Raw genomic sequence first — 18582 nt, 5'->3', positions numbered from 1 at the left:
GATTTAAAAATGTTTTTGAGCAAATTTTTGGATTTAAACCAGGTAAATAATGGTTGACAACACAAAATCGACCATGAGTAACCCATTATCTCTGAAAAAGTAAATTTTTAATCTATTTCGCAGTTTTAAAATGGCGATATCTCACTGGTTTTTCGACTTTGTGAAGTGGGGGTGGTCTCATATGATAGAGGAAGGTCTGAAGAATAACAATATGGATTCGTCTCAAAAAAGGCATATGTGTCATATATACCCCTTTTTGTTATGACGTCTTCAATGAAAATTCGCTTGAAAATACTGGTTGTATAGAGAAAAATAATGATGAAAATCACTTTGGTACGATTTCATGGCTATAAGATAACGTTCCACATCTTGATTGGAAATACCTACTTGACAAATGTTGATCAATTGATCACCTTACTAAAAGCGTCGAGGGACGTCAGAAGTCATTAATGATGGATTATTAACATTTGACTCGTCCTGTCGTCCATATAATGATTAAGATTTGGTACTGTGTAATACAAAAGAAATTATGCCAATTATTTGATCATTGAGTATTTTTGCTGTGAAAATCAAAGCTGCATCTAAAAAGAAAATTTTCGGAAAGAAAAAAAGAAAAGGAAAAGGAGGGAGGTAAAAGATAGATTGTGAGGGTAGGAAGAGAGAAAAATGGTGAAAGGAAGAGGGTCACAGACTCTTAAAAATGTCTCTTCATCGTACGTATTTTTAGGATATCTTCCATTAAAAAATTCAATTAATGCTCGTAGAAATATGTATTTATAGCAAACTGGTTAGGCAACTTACTTTACATCTTTTTTTTTCAGAACGCTTCTTTCGAGATGGATATGTTTTTTGTTTTTGGAACTATCTAAAATTTAAGAGACATCGATCTCCATTTCGATTTTTTTGAAAATATTGGGAGAAAAATTAGCAAGAAACATCTATGATCAAAAACTTCTTTTTTCGGAGGGAACTTTGCAGTTTACATTCATTTTTTCCCTAATCTTTCAATAAAAAATTCACCAAAAAATCAAATTTAATTGTGCTTAGATAGTAATTCTAAGAATCATGCTCAAAACGCATCTTAAAATCTGCAAATTTTTCATGGCTTGCTTAGGTACTCGCACCTCTCAACTTATAAGAAAGGAAATGAAAATGAAACTTCAATTTACCTACATGTATTGTCATCGTTTGAAACGATTTTTAAAAAAAGATGAAAGTTTTTTAAATGGATGTAATGTTTAAATTTCCATGTCTTTTTTTCTTTGAATAAGAACTCGGCGAACATGTCAATGGTGATGTATAGGTTGCTTTTACGAGTATATTTACTTTTTTTTTTCATTTATTCCCAATCTCTGGGAAGATATCGAAAATATATTACCTACTGGAAATTCTACCCACAATTTTCTATGACATCGCTAGATACGACAGTGATAAATTTAAGAGAGTATAACTCGAAAAGAAAATTCGAAAATATTTTTAGCGTTGATTTTGCTTTGCTTATACGTATTTAATAACTACAATAAATTGGGAAATAAGGAATTAATGAAGTCATATTTTTGTAAGATTGGAGTGACTTTGGACATCGAAGGTTTTTTGCTATTTTCATTTTGAAAATTTTCGCTTTTTGCAACAACGGCTCATCTAAATGTGCCTAGGAGGAAGCTCTTGACCTTGACATGTAAACATCAAACCAGTCGTGAGCATTCTACTCGTAAAATGTACCCGATGAAGATTCGAATTTTCAGCTACTCTCATACTGAAAATTCAATTGACATTTTTTTTTTGCAAATTTTATCTACTCAATTTTGATTTTTTTTCCTCACAGGATCGCTATACGCAACACTATGGGCCAGGAGACCCCCAAAAACGGGCGTAATTCAAAACTGATATAATCGAGCAATATCGTGTGTTCTCTTCTGCATAGGAATGTGTATTTTGAAGTGGTGTATACTATGCTTTAGTGATTTTTTGCCAAAAAGTGCCATTGTGCTTTGTAGGCTCATTTTTCTATTAAAAAATGCTATATTTTCAATAGAAAAATGAGCCTACAAAGCACAATGGCACTTTTTGGCAAAAAATCGCTAAAGCATAGTATACACCACTTCAAAATACACATTCCTATGCAGAAGAGAACACACGATATTGCCCGAATATATCAGTTCAGTTTTGAATTACGCCCGTTTTTGGGGGTCTCCTGGCCCATAGTGCGCAACCCAATTTAAATATCACTGAGATTGAACAACGTTGCCGAGTTTTTACCTCGAAAGAAATAGGTACCTACGTATTTTCATATTTTTCACGGATTTGTCAAAAGATGAAAAATTTTAAGACCTGAGAACGTTTAAAATAAGTAGGTCTAGCTTAGGTGTTTCTTTTTTGGATAACGACGCTCAATAATTTTTTTGACAAGAATAAAATAAATACAAAAAGAGAAATGGTTGGACGTTATTTTTTCTTAACAGAAAAAGGAACCCGGCAGTTATATGGCAATAAAAGTGATTTAGGGCTTCTCTGAGGTACAATGCAAGCGGAATCGGAAAAAAGGGTGTAAGTCCTATATAAGTATTGTACATCCGGAAAGAGTGAACTGTTACTTTGAACGAAAAAATAAGAAGTAAATTTTTCTCATTCTTGTTGGTCGATTTCAAATTCGATCAATTTTTTTAGAATATAGCGAGCTAGGTATTTTCTATGAACTTATATGTACCTATTTGTATGTACTTACTCGTAGATCTATAAAAAAAAAGAGGAAAAATTTCTCCTTTCAGAAACCTATTGTAATTTATTCACAATTTCACAGATTGCTGAGGTGATTTTCAATATGAGTGAAAAATGCTGAGTTTGCTTCTACATAGTATACATTATAGGTAGGTACCTAGATATACTTAGGTACTATAGATACAAATACGAGCAGTATTAGATAATTGATGATATTTTTCATCGAGTGGATATCATTAGGTTTTACTTGTATCAAATGTACATATTTCAAAGAGGTTTCGTAGTACCTAAAGTTGAAAAAAATACAAGTAGGTAGTTATTTTACTTGTCGTAGATGGAAGCCGAAAAAACCAAAGCCTTTCTTCAACAAACTTTTAAAATTTTAAAAACGGTCATTAAGCTTTGATTTTATGACATACTTTCGTTTGACGCGAATAGTTTTCTTCTTGAAACGTTTAGCTTTTTTCTCCTTTTCCCCTACTGCTGTTTCATGTACAGAAATAGGTACCTACATACCTACCTTTATACGTACACTTCGTTATACAACGCAGCAATTTCAATTTTTTTTTCATTCAATTTTGTGATTATGCAAATAAGGCTGACTCACTGGAAGTTTGTATTGTTATATTTTGCACACTTACCGGTCGTTTTATCCTATCACACCCTAGCTTTAAACAAAATTCGGGTGCGCTACGTATCATTTGAGGAAAAAAGAACATTTATTATATTTTTTTACGAGCTCACCTAACATTTTTTTTAAAACGTTGATTGCGAATACTTAATGAAAATCCAGTCATCCGTGGCTTCAAAAATTTACATTTTTTCTTATAAACTATTGTTTCATGTGGCCACATAATTTGCACTTTCTTTCATACACGTTAAAGGGGATTTTGTTTCTCTCTTCAACGGCGATATTAAAATGAAAAAATTACATTTTTTTTACTACTCTATATACCTACCCACGAAATTGACTCGTTCAATAAAAAAATCTCAAATGAATAGTTTGAAACAATAGCTTGAAGTGATACTACAAACCTTTGTTTTAATTTTTTTTTAAATGTATACGAACCTGTATACATAATATACATCCAACCTATACCTCTTCATAATTACATTTATATGTATTATATTAATTCGAGTTTCATTTAGGTATAAATCCCGTTCGACCAAAGGTAGACGAAGACCTCACTCATGACGTCATGACTGCAAATAAATTATAGAATCAGCTACCTACAGAAAAATAAAAACCATAAAAATTTATGAGCGATTATTTTACTAAAAATTAGAGATTGTATATTTTCCACAAAGGTATTATAACTTGGTATTTCTTATTCGCATTAAAAGAAATTATGACTGGTATCTTTTAAAGAATTTTCGACCTCACCATAGCGGATCAAGAGTCGTTGATGAAAAAGAAAACGAGAAAATGTATTTTTAACTTTATTGTTCGCATTCGTTGTAATAAATTTCTAGCGAATTCTCGTCGTTTTATTTTATACTCTGCTTAGTTTGAGGTTCGAATATACGAATTAGCCAAGTTTAAATTCGCTATAAATAATGCAACTTGAAAGAGTTCAAATTAACATTTGATATTTACAAATAAAAATTTTCCCAGAATCGTAAATCATACATCATATCTACATTTCGAAGGAAAAAATTAATAATTTATTGAGCATTTTGTAGGCGGAATTTAAATCTTGAGTTTTTCACTGTCCGTTTTTCCTGCTTCAATTTAAATGCAAATTTCCAGTATTCTCCGTTTCTTAAAACGTTTTATAGTAATTTTTAAAATGAAATTCTTCAAAGAGTATTTTTTTGCGTTTTCTGAATTAAATTTTGATGCGCTCTTCGAACAAACAATTTTTTTATTGGAAGAGCATTATCAAATTTATTTGAAGAATTTTGTTTTTTTTGATAGATGTTTCTCTGCGTGATGGGCCAAGGGCCAAGATTTAACCTCTACTAGAAACTGATGCGTTGCTACCAAAAAAAAAAAAAAAAAAAAAAAAAACATCAAATGGCATTCAAAAGACTCATCTTGTTTTCGAGTTCTAAAATTTTCAAATAATTTGCAAAAAAAAAATCATTTTTAATGTATAGGTACCTATGGTAATAAATATTGGTAGATAGCTATTTTTTTACTGAAAAGGGCTAGGTATCTACCTGAAACGCGATGTTATACCTTTACACACTTCTTCGGTCAGGCATAAAAAATACTTTTCTTTTGTTTTCGTATTTTTATAAAACAATCGAAGCAAAAAATAATTGAAAATTTTTCAACCTGAATGATGATAATACAGCTATTTTAACCATCAAACTCATCACAAGCATACTTTTACTTTAAAAAAAAAAAAAAAAAATTTGAAATATCTCAAAGTTATTCTGTGCAAAAAATTTGTTTTCATTATGTACCTACGTAGGTAGTTTTAAGCAATACAGGTACCTTCACAGACAAGAAAATCACCCACAGTAGGCAATAGTACTTTGGTAACATATTTTTTTAAATCTCTTATTTTCACAGCAATGTAAAAATATCAACAAAAAAATTATAGATAGGTACCTACTTTCAGTACTTTGTTACCATTTACATCTTTTCTCAATAATTTTAAGCGATTTTACGAATGCATAAATATAAGTACAGCAGATCCCAGGTAGATAATTTAACATAAGGTACTGTCATATGCATAGTACATATAAACGAATTTACCTTCTTCAGCATATCAAGTCTATGTATAACTGAATACTTCAGATAGGTATAACGCCAAGGGAATTTGATAAAGAATATATACACCTCTCAGCAACTTGCATACGCTTTGAGCAGCGTTAGATAATGTTCATTTATTTTGCATGTGTTGCTAAATGATAAAGTTAGACCAAGTGAACTTATGCTAAAGCTGCCTTTAGGTGTGAACTAAATTAGCCGTGTACGTGGTTCGATATGGATACACCATAAGTACATATAAATAAGGTACCTTGTATAATTGTCACAATGAATTCACCATTATGACTGGTACCTACTCATAAATATTCCTACTTAAAATTTTCCAGTAGCTGTAGGTGAGTAATTGAAGAAATTTATCGTATGTTCGTTTTACGCTATTAATATCTATAAAATCTTCGGATTTTAGAAATGAATTGTGTAGTCGTCCTGAAATATCTAAACTTGGACTACTGGTAAAATGAAATGAAGATTTTTAACATGATATGTACCCACTCAAGTACACCTACGTCCATCTAACACTCATTTATAACACAGTCGTTGTTGTAGAGCGAGAGCTTCGCATGCCACAGGAGTAAATTTAAAATCAGGAGTGTTGGCTTGAACCAAACCCAAAACTTGGAAAATCCGTAGGTACATTTTTAGTGAAACTCGAACTCTTAGGTAGGTAACCTAGATCCCTGAACTCTAAACTGGAAACTGAAACTGGGGAAATATTTTGAAATTCAGTAGTGTTTTTTGTTTGCTACTGTTGCCAATTTCAAAAAAACAATTTTTCATTATTTTTTTGAACTTGGTAATTGACTAAAAATTGGTACCACTTCATTCCAAAATATTTCCCCACAAAATTAATGGAGAATATTTCCAAAGAACATATATTTTAAAAACATTAAATTTACCCAAAAGCAAGTGATTTGCAAACTTTCAATCGCTCAGAAGAAGCCTGAAACTTGAAAGTGTTCTTGGATTTTGGTGGAAATGAATCTAAGATACCATCTTTTGGAACTAGACCATTTTCCTCAAAATGGGCCTAGATATAGGGGCTAGAATGAAAAACCCACAATTTTTTTGAAAGTGCTTTCTCTTTTTAAGCCCCCTTATCTTCCCTCTAGGGGCACCTCCAAAGCTAAAAATTTTTCTGAATGACTTTCAACTCAAAATAGAGGTCTCCACAGAATTTGGTCAAAATCTTCCTACTGTTGCAATCAAAATTATCCAAAAAAACCGTTACTAGTTGGCATGCCCGAATACAAATGATCAAAGAAGAATACAAAAGCCGCCTCCCTTCAAAACATTGAAAATAAATATTCACCTTGACAATATTTCACTTTTAGACAAGAATCTATTAGAAAAGATTTCACGCATGGTACGCAGGACCTACTCAAACTTATTAGTTTCATAACCAAAGAATCACATGTTTGAACAAGATGTAGAGTACAATGCCTACTCTTTACAGTCGTATCGACTTGAGGAAAGATACGAAATAACCCTGTACACAGGAAACATACCTACTCGAAAATACTTTAGTAGGTACGAGTAACTGAGGGAAAAATGAAATAGTCGGAATACTCTCACGTTATTAAATTTTCCCCATAAACAGATGACCTCACAACATCAATATAACAGATCCAACATTCTTTGTTTCATAACTTGTTGCTGCTCGTTGCTGCTATTGGTGGTTGAAATGAGTTTAAGGGTGTGGGAAAAAAATAAAAGCGTGAATTATTAAAGGATAGTGCGAAATGTAGGAATTCTCATACGGACGTGCAAATATTTCAACAAGGTAATTATTCGTACGATCCTACCGTACGTTCTTTTTATTCTTAAGTAGTTGACCTAATGACACGTGTGCTTAAGAAGATTAAAATGAAACCTTGGTTTTCACACGTTCAATGGCTTAAGTTGACAGTTTTTTTTTCTTGGTAAAAGATAGCATGTATAAGTTCAACATTATGCTTGGATTAAGTAAGTTATTTTAGGAATACTAAGACTACGGCACACATAGTATACTTATACAAATATTTTTTTTAATGAGAGCACGCGAATACCAATACGTAAGTACAAGAGTTTCAGAATAGGATATCGAATACTGTCGAGGGTAACATTTCATTTTCTAGAAACCATGAAAAAAATATAATTCGTCAAAATGTAGGTATAATAAAAGACGTTCTTTTTGTATTTAAAATGACAAAAATAGTTACACAAGAGATCGGAATTCTGTGCCTTTAGCCTATCGTTCTCTTCTCTTTTGCAAATGAAATATGTACATACAAAACAAATACAAACATCATTCCCCCAACTTTTCATATTGATTCGTGGTTTCCTCATAAAATTGAAATAAGCTGATATTAATTCGAAAATAAGATAGTTCTCTATGATAAATAATAATTCGTTTAAGCAAAAAGCGACCGCAAAACCAAATTCTACCCACTTGAATATCCCTCGATTATAAAATCATTTGTTAGTCTGTTACGGATACTGATCTTATTAAATGTATTTTTATCGATTAATAATTAAAGGCCAGGGCTGAGATAATTTAAATCTGTATACTAATCCTATTTAAACTTCAAACCCTTTTGTGAGTTATAGATATCTGTATCAATCAAATCCTTTTTCATATCATTATCAAAGCCATTTGGCGGAATTTGTAACATACATAATATAGGTACCTATATTCCATTCATTAACTAAAAATCACTAATCATCATCATAACTTAGTACCTAGGTAGTGATAGCTTGTGAGAAAAAATTGAAAGAGAACCTCAAAATAGGTACACTGCAGTAGAAATTTCAAGTGCTGAAATTTGTTTTTCGATTTTTGTGGAATTTTTAAAAATTAAAATTGGTCCATTTCTCTTAAAAAAATCAAATTTCATATATGTTTGAAATTTTTGGCTTTCACCCCATCTTTGACCTTCCAACGTCAAGTAGGGTAAAAATGAATTCTACTCGTAGACTCGGATTTTACTTCCTTTTGTGATCCTTTCGATGGATCGAGGCACATATTTTTAGTCTTTTTGTGGCGTATCAAATCCAATGTTTTCTCCAGCAGTAAAGTATGTACTCTTGAGGGAACCTCTTACCCCCAATTTGACTGGAATTTGGAACACTGAAAGTTCATGTCACCATCTATACCACAGAACCAAAACTTCAGCTGCTGAAGTTGATTATGGCGCTTTCTGGAGCGAGTCCAGTGAGCTGTAGAAAAACTAATTTCTGCTGAAGGCTCCAGATCGTCTCAAAAATGGTCGCAATCGATTCGGAGGAATAATTTTAGGGTACCTATAGGGGAAGTATATTCAACCTTGTAAAAAAAAAAAACATCTTCGTGAACTCGCGTCACCTCGGATTCGCGATTCAACTGCCCTATAATCAATTGAGAATATCAAATTTATTAGTGGGATTAAAATTTCAGCTGCAGAAGTTAATTACAGCGCCTTCTGGAGCGATTCCAGTGTACTGGAGAAAAGCTAATTCTTGTTTAGAGGCTCCAGATCGTCTCGAAAATGGTCGCTATCAATTCGGGAGGTTAATGACTTTGGTATCCAAACTAAATTTCAGGTTTTTATCTCGTGTTTTACCATTTTTAAGAAAACCTTGTCAGTGAATGGACTATTTCAACCAGTTTCAAAAATTCGCCAATTTAGGCTATTTACCTAGTTCTGCTGAGATATGAGTGACATGAACTTTCATGTGAAACAAATTTCATCCATATCGGAGATGATGAGTTAACGAGGTTCCTTTGTTGAATATATTTGAAAAAAAAATTAAAGTTCAAAATTTTTAGATTGAACCAGTAATGTGTACCTAAATCGATCTAAATGGTTGGAAGAATAGTAAATCCAAGTTTACACAGGTGCTGAATTTCATTTTCATTTGGCTTACAGTGTTTTTTCGAAAACTGGAGAATCCAAAAACTCACTGGAGGCTCCAAAACGATTCGAAAAATTGACTCGAAATGTCAGAAATATGGTATAAAAACCAAATTTCAGCTTTTTATGTCAGTTTGATCAAAGTTTGATTTTTTAAAATAATAATGATTACCTATAGGTATGAATGACTGGAGACTAGAGAAAGATGACATTCAATCATATTTTTTACCATTACCTACTTCAGAAAAATATGATACCTTCCTCATTTAATAATATTTGAAAACTCCCGCCATATTCACACTTCTCTAATGAACTAATAAAACTCAATATCAATCTGTAAGGAATATCTACTAATTATTTTCTCAAAAAAAAAAAAAATTAAATTCCCATTAGGTACTGGTATTGTTAGGGTACCCAATACCCATCAAAAAATGTGTTACATTATACGCGGTGTACCTAACAGTTTTTTCACCAAATGTTCGAAAAATATGAACCGCCCTTCCCCCCATATCTATTACTTCAAAAACTTGTTTCCTTCGAATGCAATATTTATTTATTTTTTATTCGCAAAGTCGACATTTATCGACATTAAATACCTAGCCATTTTGAAAAACTAATATTCCATATCATTAAGTTGTACGAGTTGCTAACTGAAAAGCCATTATTTTTCGCTTCTTAAAAAGATCGTTTTTCTTTGCTATACATGTGAATTGCTGTACTCCCTTGTTACCCTTATACTCGTATATATAAGCGGACGATAAAAATATAGAAATTGTAAAAAGTGTAGTGAAATATTCATGCGTGTACGCATTTTGCTCGGGGCATTACAGTCTTTAACAGTATCGAACAAAACACAAAAATCCAAACACTCGCCTAATGGTTTCACTTAAAAATGAAATAAAATACGGTAAAGCCCACGAGTCGTTTTTATACTCTATTTTCCAACAATAAAAAAAGAGTAATGTTTCATCTACGAACATTCTCGTAAAAACTAACGTAAATTTGACTCCAAAGAATTTAGATGACCTATTCTTTAACTCCTGATCTAAAAAATGATAAAGTTGAAAAACCAAAAGAAGAGTTGTGGATAAAAATGAGCTCTTTGAGCGCAAAATGAAAAGTGAAATACCACAAATATTTTACAATATTATAGACATCAAATAACAGTTTGCCTCTTCACGTTCTCTATTCAAAGAAAAATAATTCCTCGCGACTGGCTGGCGTATACTATACTGCGGTATAAACGTTATTATACTTATAATACGTAGGTAGGTAGGGTACTATGAATGACGAGAATGTCGACTATGAAAATTCAACGTCGCTCGTATTTTTCATCTCGAAACAATCGCGCGTGAAAACCGAGCAATTAATTTTCTCAATATTGAAAAATTCTCACTCAAATAGGTAGAATCTCTTCCTACGGATACCGACGAAAGATATTTTGTAAAATTATAAACACGCGAGTAAAACAGAGGCAAACTATTTCACCAAACAATATTGAAATTCATTTTTTATGTGGTGTTCGATTTAGTATATAGGTATATGTCACAATACGGCGAATTGAATTCCGACCATCTTTTTAAGAGAGGTTTTCAAGGTAATGAAGTGTAAATAATACGAATTTCTCTCGATAGGTACCTATTTTAAACTATTTGGCTGCTTTAGATTTCAGTTCTTTTTGAATTCCAAATTTACATCGTTTTGTGTAGGAGAAGCTGGTGCCTTCAAACGTCATTCTTAACGATGGAAATTTCATTTATTTGCAAAGTTTCAAAAGCAATTCGGTCTTCTGGTTTCGTATCCTTATAACATAAAAAAAAGTAGACGCGTTGAAAAGTTGTAAAAAAAATATGATCCTATGAATTTTTATTTTTTTAATCTGTTTTTCTCGTCCTCATATATTTGAATTTACTACATCATTGCACAGTTATTCCCCTTTCTCTCTCTCCTTCTCTCTTATACATATCTACATATCATTTTATAGCTTTTATGTAGGTATCGTATATATACGTACCGATAGGTACGGTAACAAATTAAATCTCTGGTAAAAAGCGATTTCACCCTGCGAAATGTAAATATCGAAAAAAATATAATATATAAGCTCGAGCTTACATATAGTATAGGTAGATCTAGGTAATAGGTACCCACCTATATGTATACGACATATAAATAAAATACTCATGTGAAAACAACGACAACGCCAAAATAAATTAAAATAAAATAAAGGGAGCAGAAAAATACAGAACTTTACAAACTTAATCTACCCTACCACGTACGTATTCATGTAATACATTTTAAGCTCCTAAGGGATACATGGTGTTTCGATTTCTTTCATATGATCAGGCGCACGCATGAAAAGACCCCAATTTTTTTCTGTTGATATAAAACACAAAAGCTCTTTTTTATGATTCTTTAAAATAATAAATAACGATTATTTTTCGATGGTTTTTAACGCTAGGAGGTCCGTTTGTCACATAGATTAAAAAAATAACCCTTTGAAGCAACTTTCATAAAAATATGGATATGTAGGATAGGCGAGAATACGTGAAATATTCGTACATGTTCGTGTATAGGTATAAGTAGGTAGGCCCCGATGCCTATATACCTCTTGACTAACGCCACTTAATACATTTGCAAACAAATATGGTGCTGTACTTTTCAAAAGGACATTGTATCGCGATTTTTAACGTACGAAAATATTTCATTTCTACCACAATGTGCGGTGATGGTTAATCTCGAGAATGTTCGAAAAACTGGCGCAATTTTACGCTCGAGTTCGTTGTTATATTTACCTTTGGTATGTGTGATATTTGGATGTTTCAATATTACGCATATTCTAAACCACGTTTAACGTTTATATACTGACAAAATTTCTCGCTACATGACAATCATTTTAGACATTTTTACTTATAAGAAAATCGCTGGTTCGTTGCTCGACGATGTCTTTTAGTATAGCGAACGTGAGGGAATGAAAACGAACACATCTTCCTTGACTATACGTTCATATAAAACGTTACAATAATTTTTGTGAGAAAAATTTTCAAGAGAAGAAGGCTTACTGTAAAACATCACAGCTTTTGCTGTAAATTTTTTAGCTACCTATATCAGTAAGCGTTATTATAATCTTTTGGCCCAGCTCTTAAGGTCATTTTTTCCTCGTTCCGTGCAATTTTTAACAATATAACCAGTAGACTTGATTAAATAGGTATCTAACACCAGAGTATCAAAAGGAGCTGCTGAAGATAATAAACGAAATATACGATAAAGGTTCGTTGCCCAAGGACTTCAAAAGCGATAAATTTTGTACAAATACTAAAAAAGAACAACTCGCAAAAATGCTCTGAATATAGAACCATCGCACTGATGAGCCATGCACTGAAGCTACTACTACTCTCCATCATAAATGCCATAATTGAAAAGAAGATGAATTCAAATCTAAACGAAACACAATATGGCTTTGTAGCAAAAAAAGGGATGAGAGATGCAATCGCCCTGCTGAAAGTGATCATTGAAAGAGCACTGAATGCAAATAGGGAAATCATTTCTTGCTTCGTCGATTATGGGAAAGCATTTGATCGTGTCAACCATGATAGAAGATGTTGGAGATCCTGAAAAAATACAATATCGATGACAAAGACCTGCAAATAATCAAGAACCTGTACTGGGAGCAAAGCGCTAACATCAAGATTGGAACTGAGTACTCGGAGAACGGATGTGGAATAAAGATAGGTGTGGGGCAAAGATGCCCCCTTTCACCCAGGTTGTTCAACATGTATGCAGGAGAAATAATGAGCGAAAAGCGCGAATCGAACGAATGGGGTTCAAGATCAAAGGCAACAGAATATGTAAACGAAATAAGCTACGCAGATGACAAAGTGATCCTTGCTGGGACAGAAGCGCAGATGCAGAAGATGATTGACCGAATTAACAGCGCAGGATTAAAATACGGAATGACAATAAATGCAGGCAAGACCAAGGTGATGAGATTTACAAAAGGAGACGATAAAGAGGTCAAAATCAACATTGGAACACAAGAAATTGAAAATGTAAACCAATTCAGATACCTGGGGGCTGGGAGTGCTGATAAACAACGATGGTAGAGATCATAAAGAAATTAAATCACAGATTGGAATGGTAAAAACCGCTCTCAACAACCTTGCCAATGTGCTGGGAAATCAAATGATGAGTATAGGTCTGAGGAAGAGAATAATGCAATCCTATGTATGAACTGTTCTGAAGTATTCCTGCGAAACATGGACCATGAGTGCAAAATGCGAGAACAAAGTATCCGCTTTTGAGATGTGGTGCTAATCTGCTATCAAAGGCTATCTACCACGGATCTCATGGAAGGACTTCATTACCAACAACGAAGTATTAGCAAGAAAAGCAGAGGAGCGGAAAGTCGTAGTTGAAGATATCAAGAACAGAAAGCTAAAGTATCTAGCTCATAAGATATGTACAAGAAAACTGTATTTTCATGCTAGCAGTACAGGGGAAAATCCAATAAAAATCGACTAGAGGGAGGAAATGATCGGAGCTGTTAACAACAAACTCGCCGGCAAACTCTCCCTGTAAGACCCTGAAAGAAACGATCAGATACGCTAGAAACCGGCTAATATAGATCCTGTAAAGGAGTGCGACTACGACGACGACAAATTTTGAACGAATTTTCGATGAGTAAACAAAAAAAATGTCTGACGAAATATGAGAAATTCATTTTTATAATGTTTGACATAATTTTAGCAATTCGTTGATTTTTAAAATTTTTTTCGCGTTTTTAAAAGTCTGGCAAAGTGTCAGAGAAGTCAATTTTTTCAAATTCTTAGACATCTAACATAATCTAAAGAACCAATAATCTCAATCTTTTTCAAGTTCTTAAAATTTATAAAAAATTTTATGGGGCTAAGTTTGGCATTATGTAAAAAAATTTTCGAAATTGTTTTCATTTTCCTAAAAGTCAAAAAATATAGTAATAAATTAGATATAATTTATCTTTGTAAGTACCTAATTAAAATATTGGAAATTAATTAATTTTTTCCCAAGTTTTTAAAAATCTGACATAAATGACATAATATTAAAAACTTAGTACATAGATGAGATTTTTTCCAAGTTTTCAAAATTTAGGGTCTTTAAATTCAGCAGGACGCAGATTTTGATAAAGTAGGTATTTAATACAGCCACGTAAAATCCAACGACGACGACGACGAAAAATTTATGAAAAAGTAAAAAATTGTGTACCAGGTAGGTATAGAAGACATCCTTAAATTTCTTGAAATATGAAAAGTTTAAATATTTAGTTTCTGTAAGTGCTTTACAACGTTCGAAAATAAGATTTACTTCAAGTCGCAGGAAAAAACTACCGCCTAAATGATTTCTTGACACCTTATCACACAAAGTTGAAAATATAGCCAATTATGATGTTCGTAAAATTTGAATCAATACTATAGAAAATGAGAAACTGTCGTAAAATAAGATGAAGAATAAAAAATATACATTTTTCAATCTTCCACGCTTAAATAGCCAAGCCACCAGGAAATTCAAGTATCTATAGCAAGCTCGAGCTTATTAATTTACAGCGTTGAAACAGATAGGTTAGATATAAACAGTTTATCCAGAATCACAATTTCCCATTCAAATAATTGATACCCATAAGTACGCGTCTACTTCCTGCTCCTTCTACAATATTAAATCTTACACCGATAAACGACAATAATTTATTTTGAATTAAAGGTCCCACCTATATCGTAATCGCAATTCTCTCAACACTTTTATCTTAATATATGCGGGAAAAAATATTCCTTTTGGGATTTCTTATAGAACGAATGTCTCTGACTGGTATCAAATGAAATAAAAAAAGAAATAAACGCGATTGAAACAACAGGAAACCAAATAAATAGGTTTGGGTTTGAGGTTAAATGGGTATAGAAGATAATACAATAAATTTCGTCATCATATACGACGAAACTACATTCTGGCAGTAAGTAACTCAGTCTACTCGAGAACAAAAAAGAAAAAAACGTTTTTAAAGCTAGATAAAATAAAATTTGATAAAAAAAAAACTGATAGTTGATTGCATTAAGGTGACGAAGGGAATTTCGCTGAAAGAAATTATAGCCACACTGCCACAGTGAAATGAATCGCAAACGTTTTTGAAACTTTCGACAATAATTATTTCAGCAGAATATTACGAAGACGGATAAATTAGCATTGTCTTAAACAAGAGGGTACAGTTAGAAACTCGTTGTAACGTTCAATCGAAACGCTCTATTTTATAAAGTTGTAAATTTTGCATCTGAATCCTTAACAAACAACCCCGTTGTAATAAATTGTTCAAATATCATTTACCTACCTACCAAGCTTAACGAAATATGTCCACCCAAATCGACGAAAAGCTTAAAATGAACTCGAGTTACAAATTTGTGCATTTTAAGTAGAAACATTTTTCATTAGAGCGATCATTGCTCATTTGAATAGAAATTTGCAATATGTTATGATTCTTATTTTCATACATTCACACGAATGAATAAGTAAGTTTGGTCAAAATAGGTACTCCTAGTTTCATTGGTAAATAGGATGAGTAAATTCAAAAAGAATAGGTACCTGAATGTGTCACAACTTGGCAATACAACTATAACAATCATCTTTTGAAAAAGGAAGCTGTCAGTATTACAGCCTTTGTGCACAGGAATATTTGTTCCGAGTGGGCAGTGTGTATAGACAATAAAGTAACTTTATAAGATACAAGACCACATCATAATTTGCATATCTAAACCAAAGGCAAAACTGCCATAAATTTTCACAACCACCAACGATATGGATGAAAAAAATGAAAAAAAAAATAGCGAGAATTCAATTGTTTGGTGCAAAAAATTGTCTATTTTCTCTATCGTGACCTTTTTATTTTCGCAACAAAATCCATCACTGCAATCGCAAAGACTAAATTGCTATTACGTTTCTTTTTGTACGGTTTCTTTCGATGTTAAAAAATACAGAATATAAAATAGTTTTTATCAAATGTTCATTGTTCTGCCACTCTGCGCAAAAACCCATTACGAATTTCAAAGAAAAATTCAATATCATAGCATAAAACTACCAATTAAGAAAAAAAAGTTGGCCTATTGGAGAAAAATTTATGGACGAAATGTTAATACTGAACGAAATTACGAGCTTAAAAGTCATTCCGTGCTCATTGTTGGAGATTTTCCTTTGAACTGCAGGCAGTTCATAATATGAGACAGAATTCAGTTGTAATCATTCAAGTTTTACCCGCATTTTACACGTGATTAAATCTGAAATGCTTTGATATTTGTTGTTGAAAAATACACACCACGTAAATGCGCAAGAAGAGGTGGAGGTTTAGAGGTAGGTATAAGCATCTGAGAAACACCCAGATACTTATCTATAATGTTCGCTTTCGTCGTGTTGATGCAATAAAACAAAAGCCGGCTTAACAATTATTCACACTTACCTTCGAATATACTGCCTCCGAGAAGTGAAATACTAATATGGACCAGTAGAAGATATTCATAGCGATGTTGTTCACTCAACCTGCGAAACAGAAATCATTAAAAGCATATTTCGCTTCTTTATTTTTCATTTTCAAACCGAATTAACAATATACTTATTCGACTATTCGACGGATTTAGCAGACAAACAATACGAGGGTGGACTAAAACTTGAAAGATTTCATAACGATATTTACGTTTAGAACGCAACCTTTGTATGTCTTAAACTCTGGTTTCTATAGAAACGAATTCACTAACTTGACTTTCCATAATATAACATATACAAGTAAGTACACGAAGAAGACGAATTGGTTCAATTTTCATCTGCATTTAAATGAACATTACGACTGATCATCGAGTTATTTTTTCATAAACAAATGCTGACTTAAGCAATTTATGAGAGAAAAGAAATCACATAACTTATTGTTTGCTTGCTTTTTGCAGGGAAAGCAAGTAGAATTATTAACTTAAATTGGTCTGCGTGGAAAATTTTCTCTTCAAAAGACGCGAGTATTGTCAATATTTAATTTTCGTTAGACGAAAGGGGGTCAGATAGGTACCTATACTCGAATACATTCTAAATTCACCAGTATTTCGAAAAATAAGTCTCATTTTTATCGCCATGTATTTGAATTTTTCAACGAACAGAATGATTGATCAAAGACCTACCATAATACCGATTGGAGATGAAATTTGTCACATCAATTTCTGGTAACTCATGGAATTATTTAATATTGCATTGTGATGTCTCTGTGACTCACAAGTGATATAAAGTGTATGTACTAGGCAAAATGGTCACGAAGACGTCACTCAGAACAGTCCATAATGACATTTTTGCAATGTCACATGAATATTACTCAGAAATTTTAGAAAAAATAAAATTGGATTTATGGCAGTTTTAATTAAATTAAACGATTATCATATCGTAAAATTTCCTCTTCTCTCAAATCCTAGATTCTGGAGGCGGAATTGGAGGCTTCTGACTTCGCCACTCAGAGTAGAGCCCTCTGCGATCATTCATTCGCATCACCCCTCAATTTCAACGGAAGAAATTTCAATAAAATTCTATAAAAATTTGATTTAAAACAGACATTTTTACCAAAAAAAAATTCGAAATTTGGACCTAAAGTATCTACACGAAAGAAAAGTCAAGAGTGAAAGTAAAAATGGGGTCATTTTACGCAAAACACTCAAAAATCACAGTTAGAATGGAATTTTTTATGTACCCACCTCAAGGAGGTATAATGAATATAAATTGGTACATTTTATTGAAAATATGTATTACTAATATCCGCATCAAATTAATTTTTATAAATTTTTTTACTGTGAATTTTTTTTTAAATTTTGAGTTTGTGCAAGGGAAATGGGTGTTAGATACCTACTAACCAAAACATTCCCTGCTTCGCCAAATTCTGAAAAAAGAAGGATTTCGACTCACTCTTGAACTAACTTTCTAGCGAATTTATTATACTTTGAAGTACCATACATGTAAAAGTGCCTACTATACGAGGAGGGTGACCTTTGAAAAGAATAGAAAGATTTATTTTTCATTCATATGCCTTTATTATTTACATGGGTGGGTAGCTTGCTATTCATACATGATGAATAGGATTTTTTTCTTTTCACTTTATAGAGTTTTCTTTTGAGATCATCTTTAAATTGAATATTCTATTACAGAAGCAATTAAGTACAATTATAATAAAATATAGTGTTGTTTTAAGATACCTACATTAATATGATTGAAGTGGCAAGAATTCATCTCGAATGC

General features: G+C 32.4%; 1 protein-coding gene across 1 annotated transcript in view; it reads right to left on the bottom strand.

The window, feature by feature from the left end:
- LOC135839157 (follistatin-related protein 5-like) overlaps positions 1 to 18582 on the bottom strand; it is a 61030-nt gene that overhangs the window by 29858 nt on the left and 12590 nt on the right. Inside the window, exon 3 of the mRNA XM_065355058.1 lies at positions 16778 to 16857. Coding sequence (XP_065211130.1) covers positions 16778 to 16837 — 60 coding nt within the window. The 5' untranslated portion in view covers positions 16838 to 16857. The remainder of the gene's footprint in view (positions 1 to 16777; positions 16858 to 18582) is intronic.

Source organism: Planococcus citri, chromosome 3 (genome assembly GCF_950023065.1).
Source record: "Planococcus citri chromosome 3, ihPlaCitr1.1, whole genome shotgun sequence".
Classification (NCBI taxonomy): domain Eukaryota; kingdom Metazoa; phylum Arthropoda; class Insecta; order Hemiptera; family Pseudococcidae; genus Planococcus; species Planococcus citri.
This window is presented reverse-complemented; position numbering and strand designations above follow the sequence as displayed.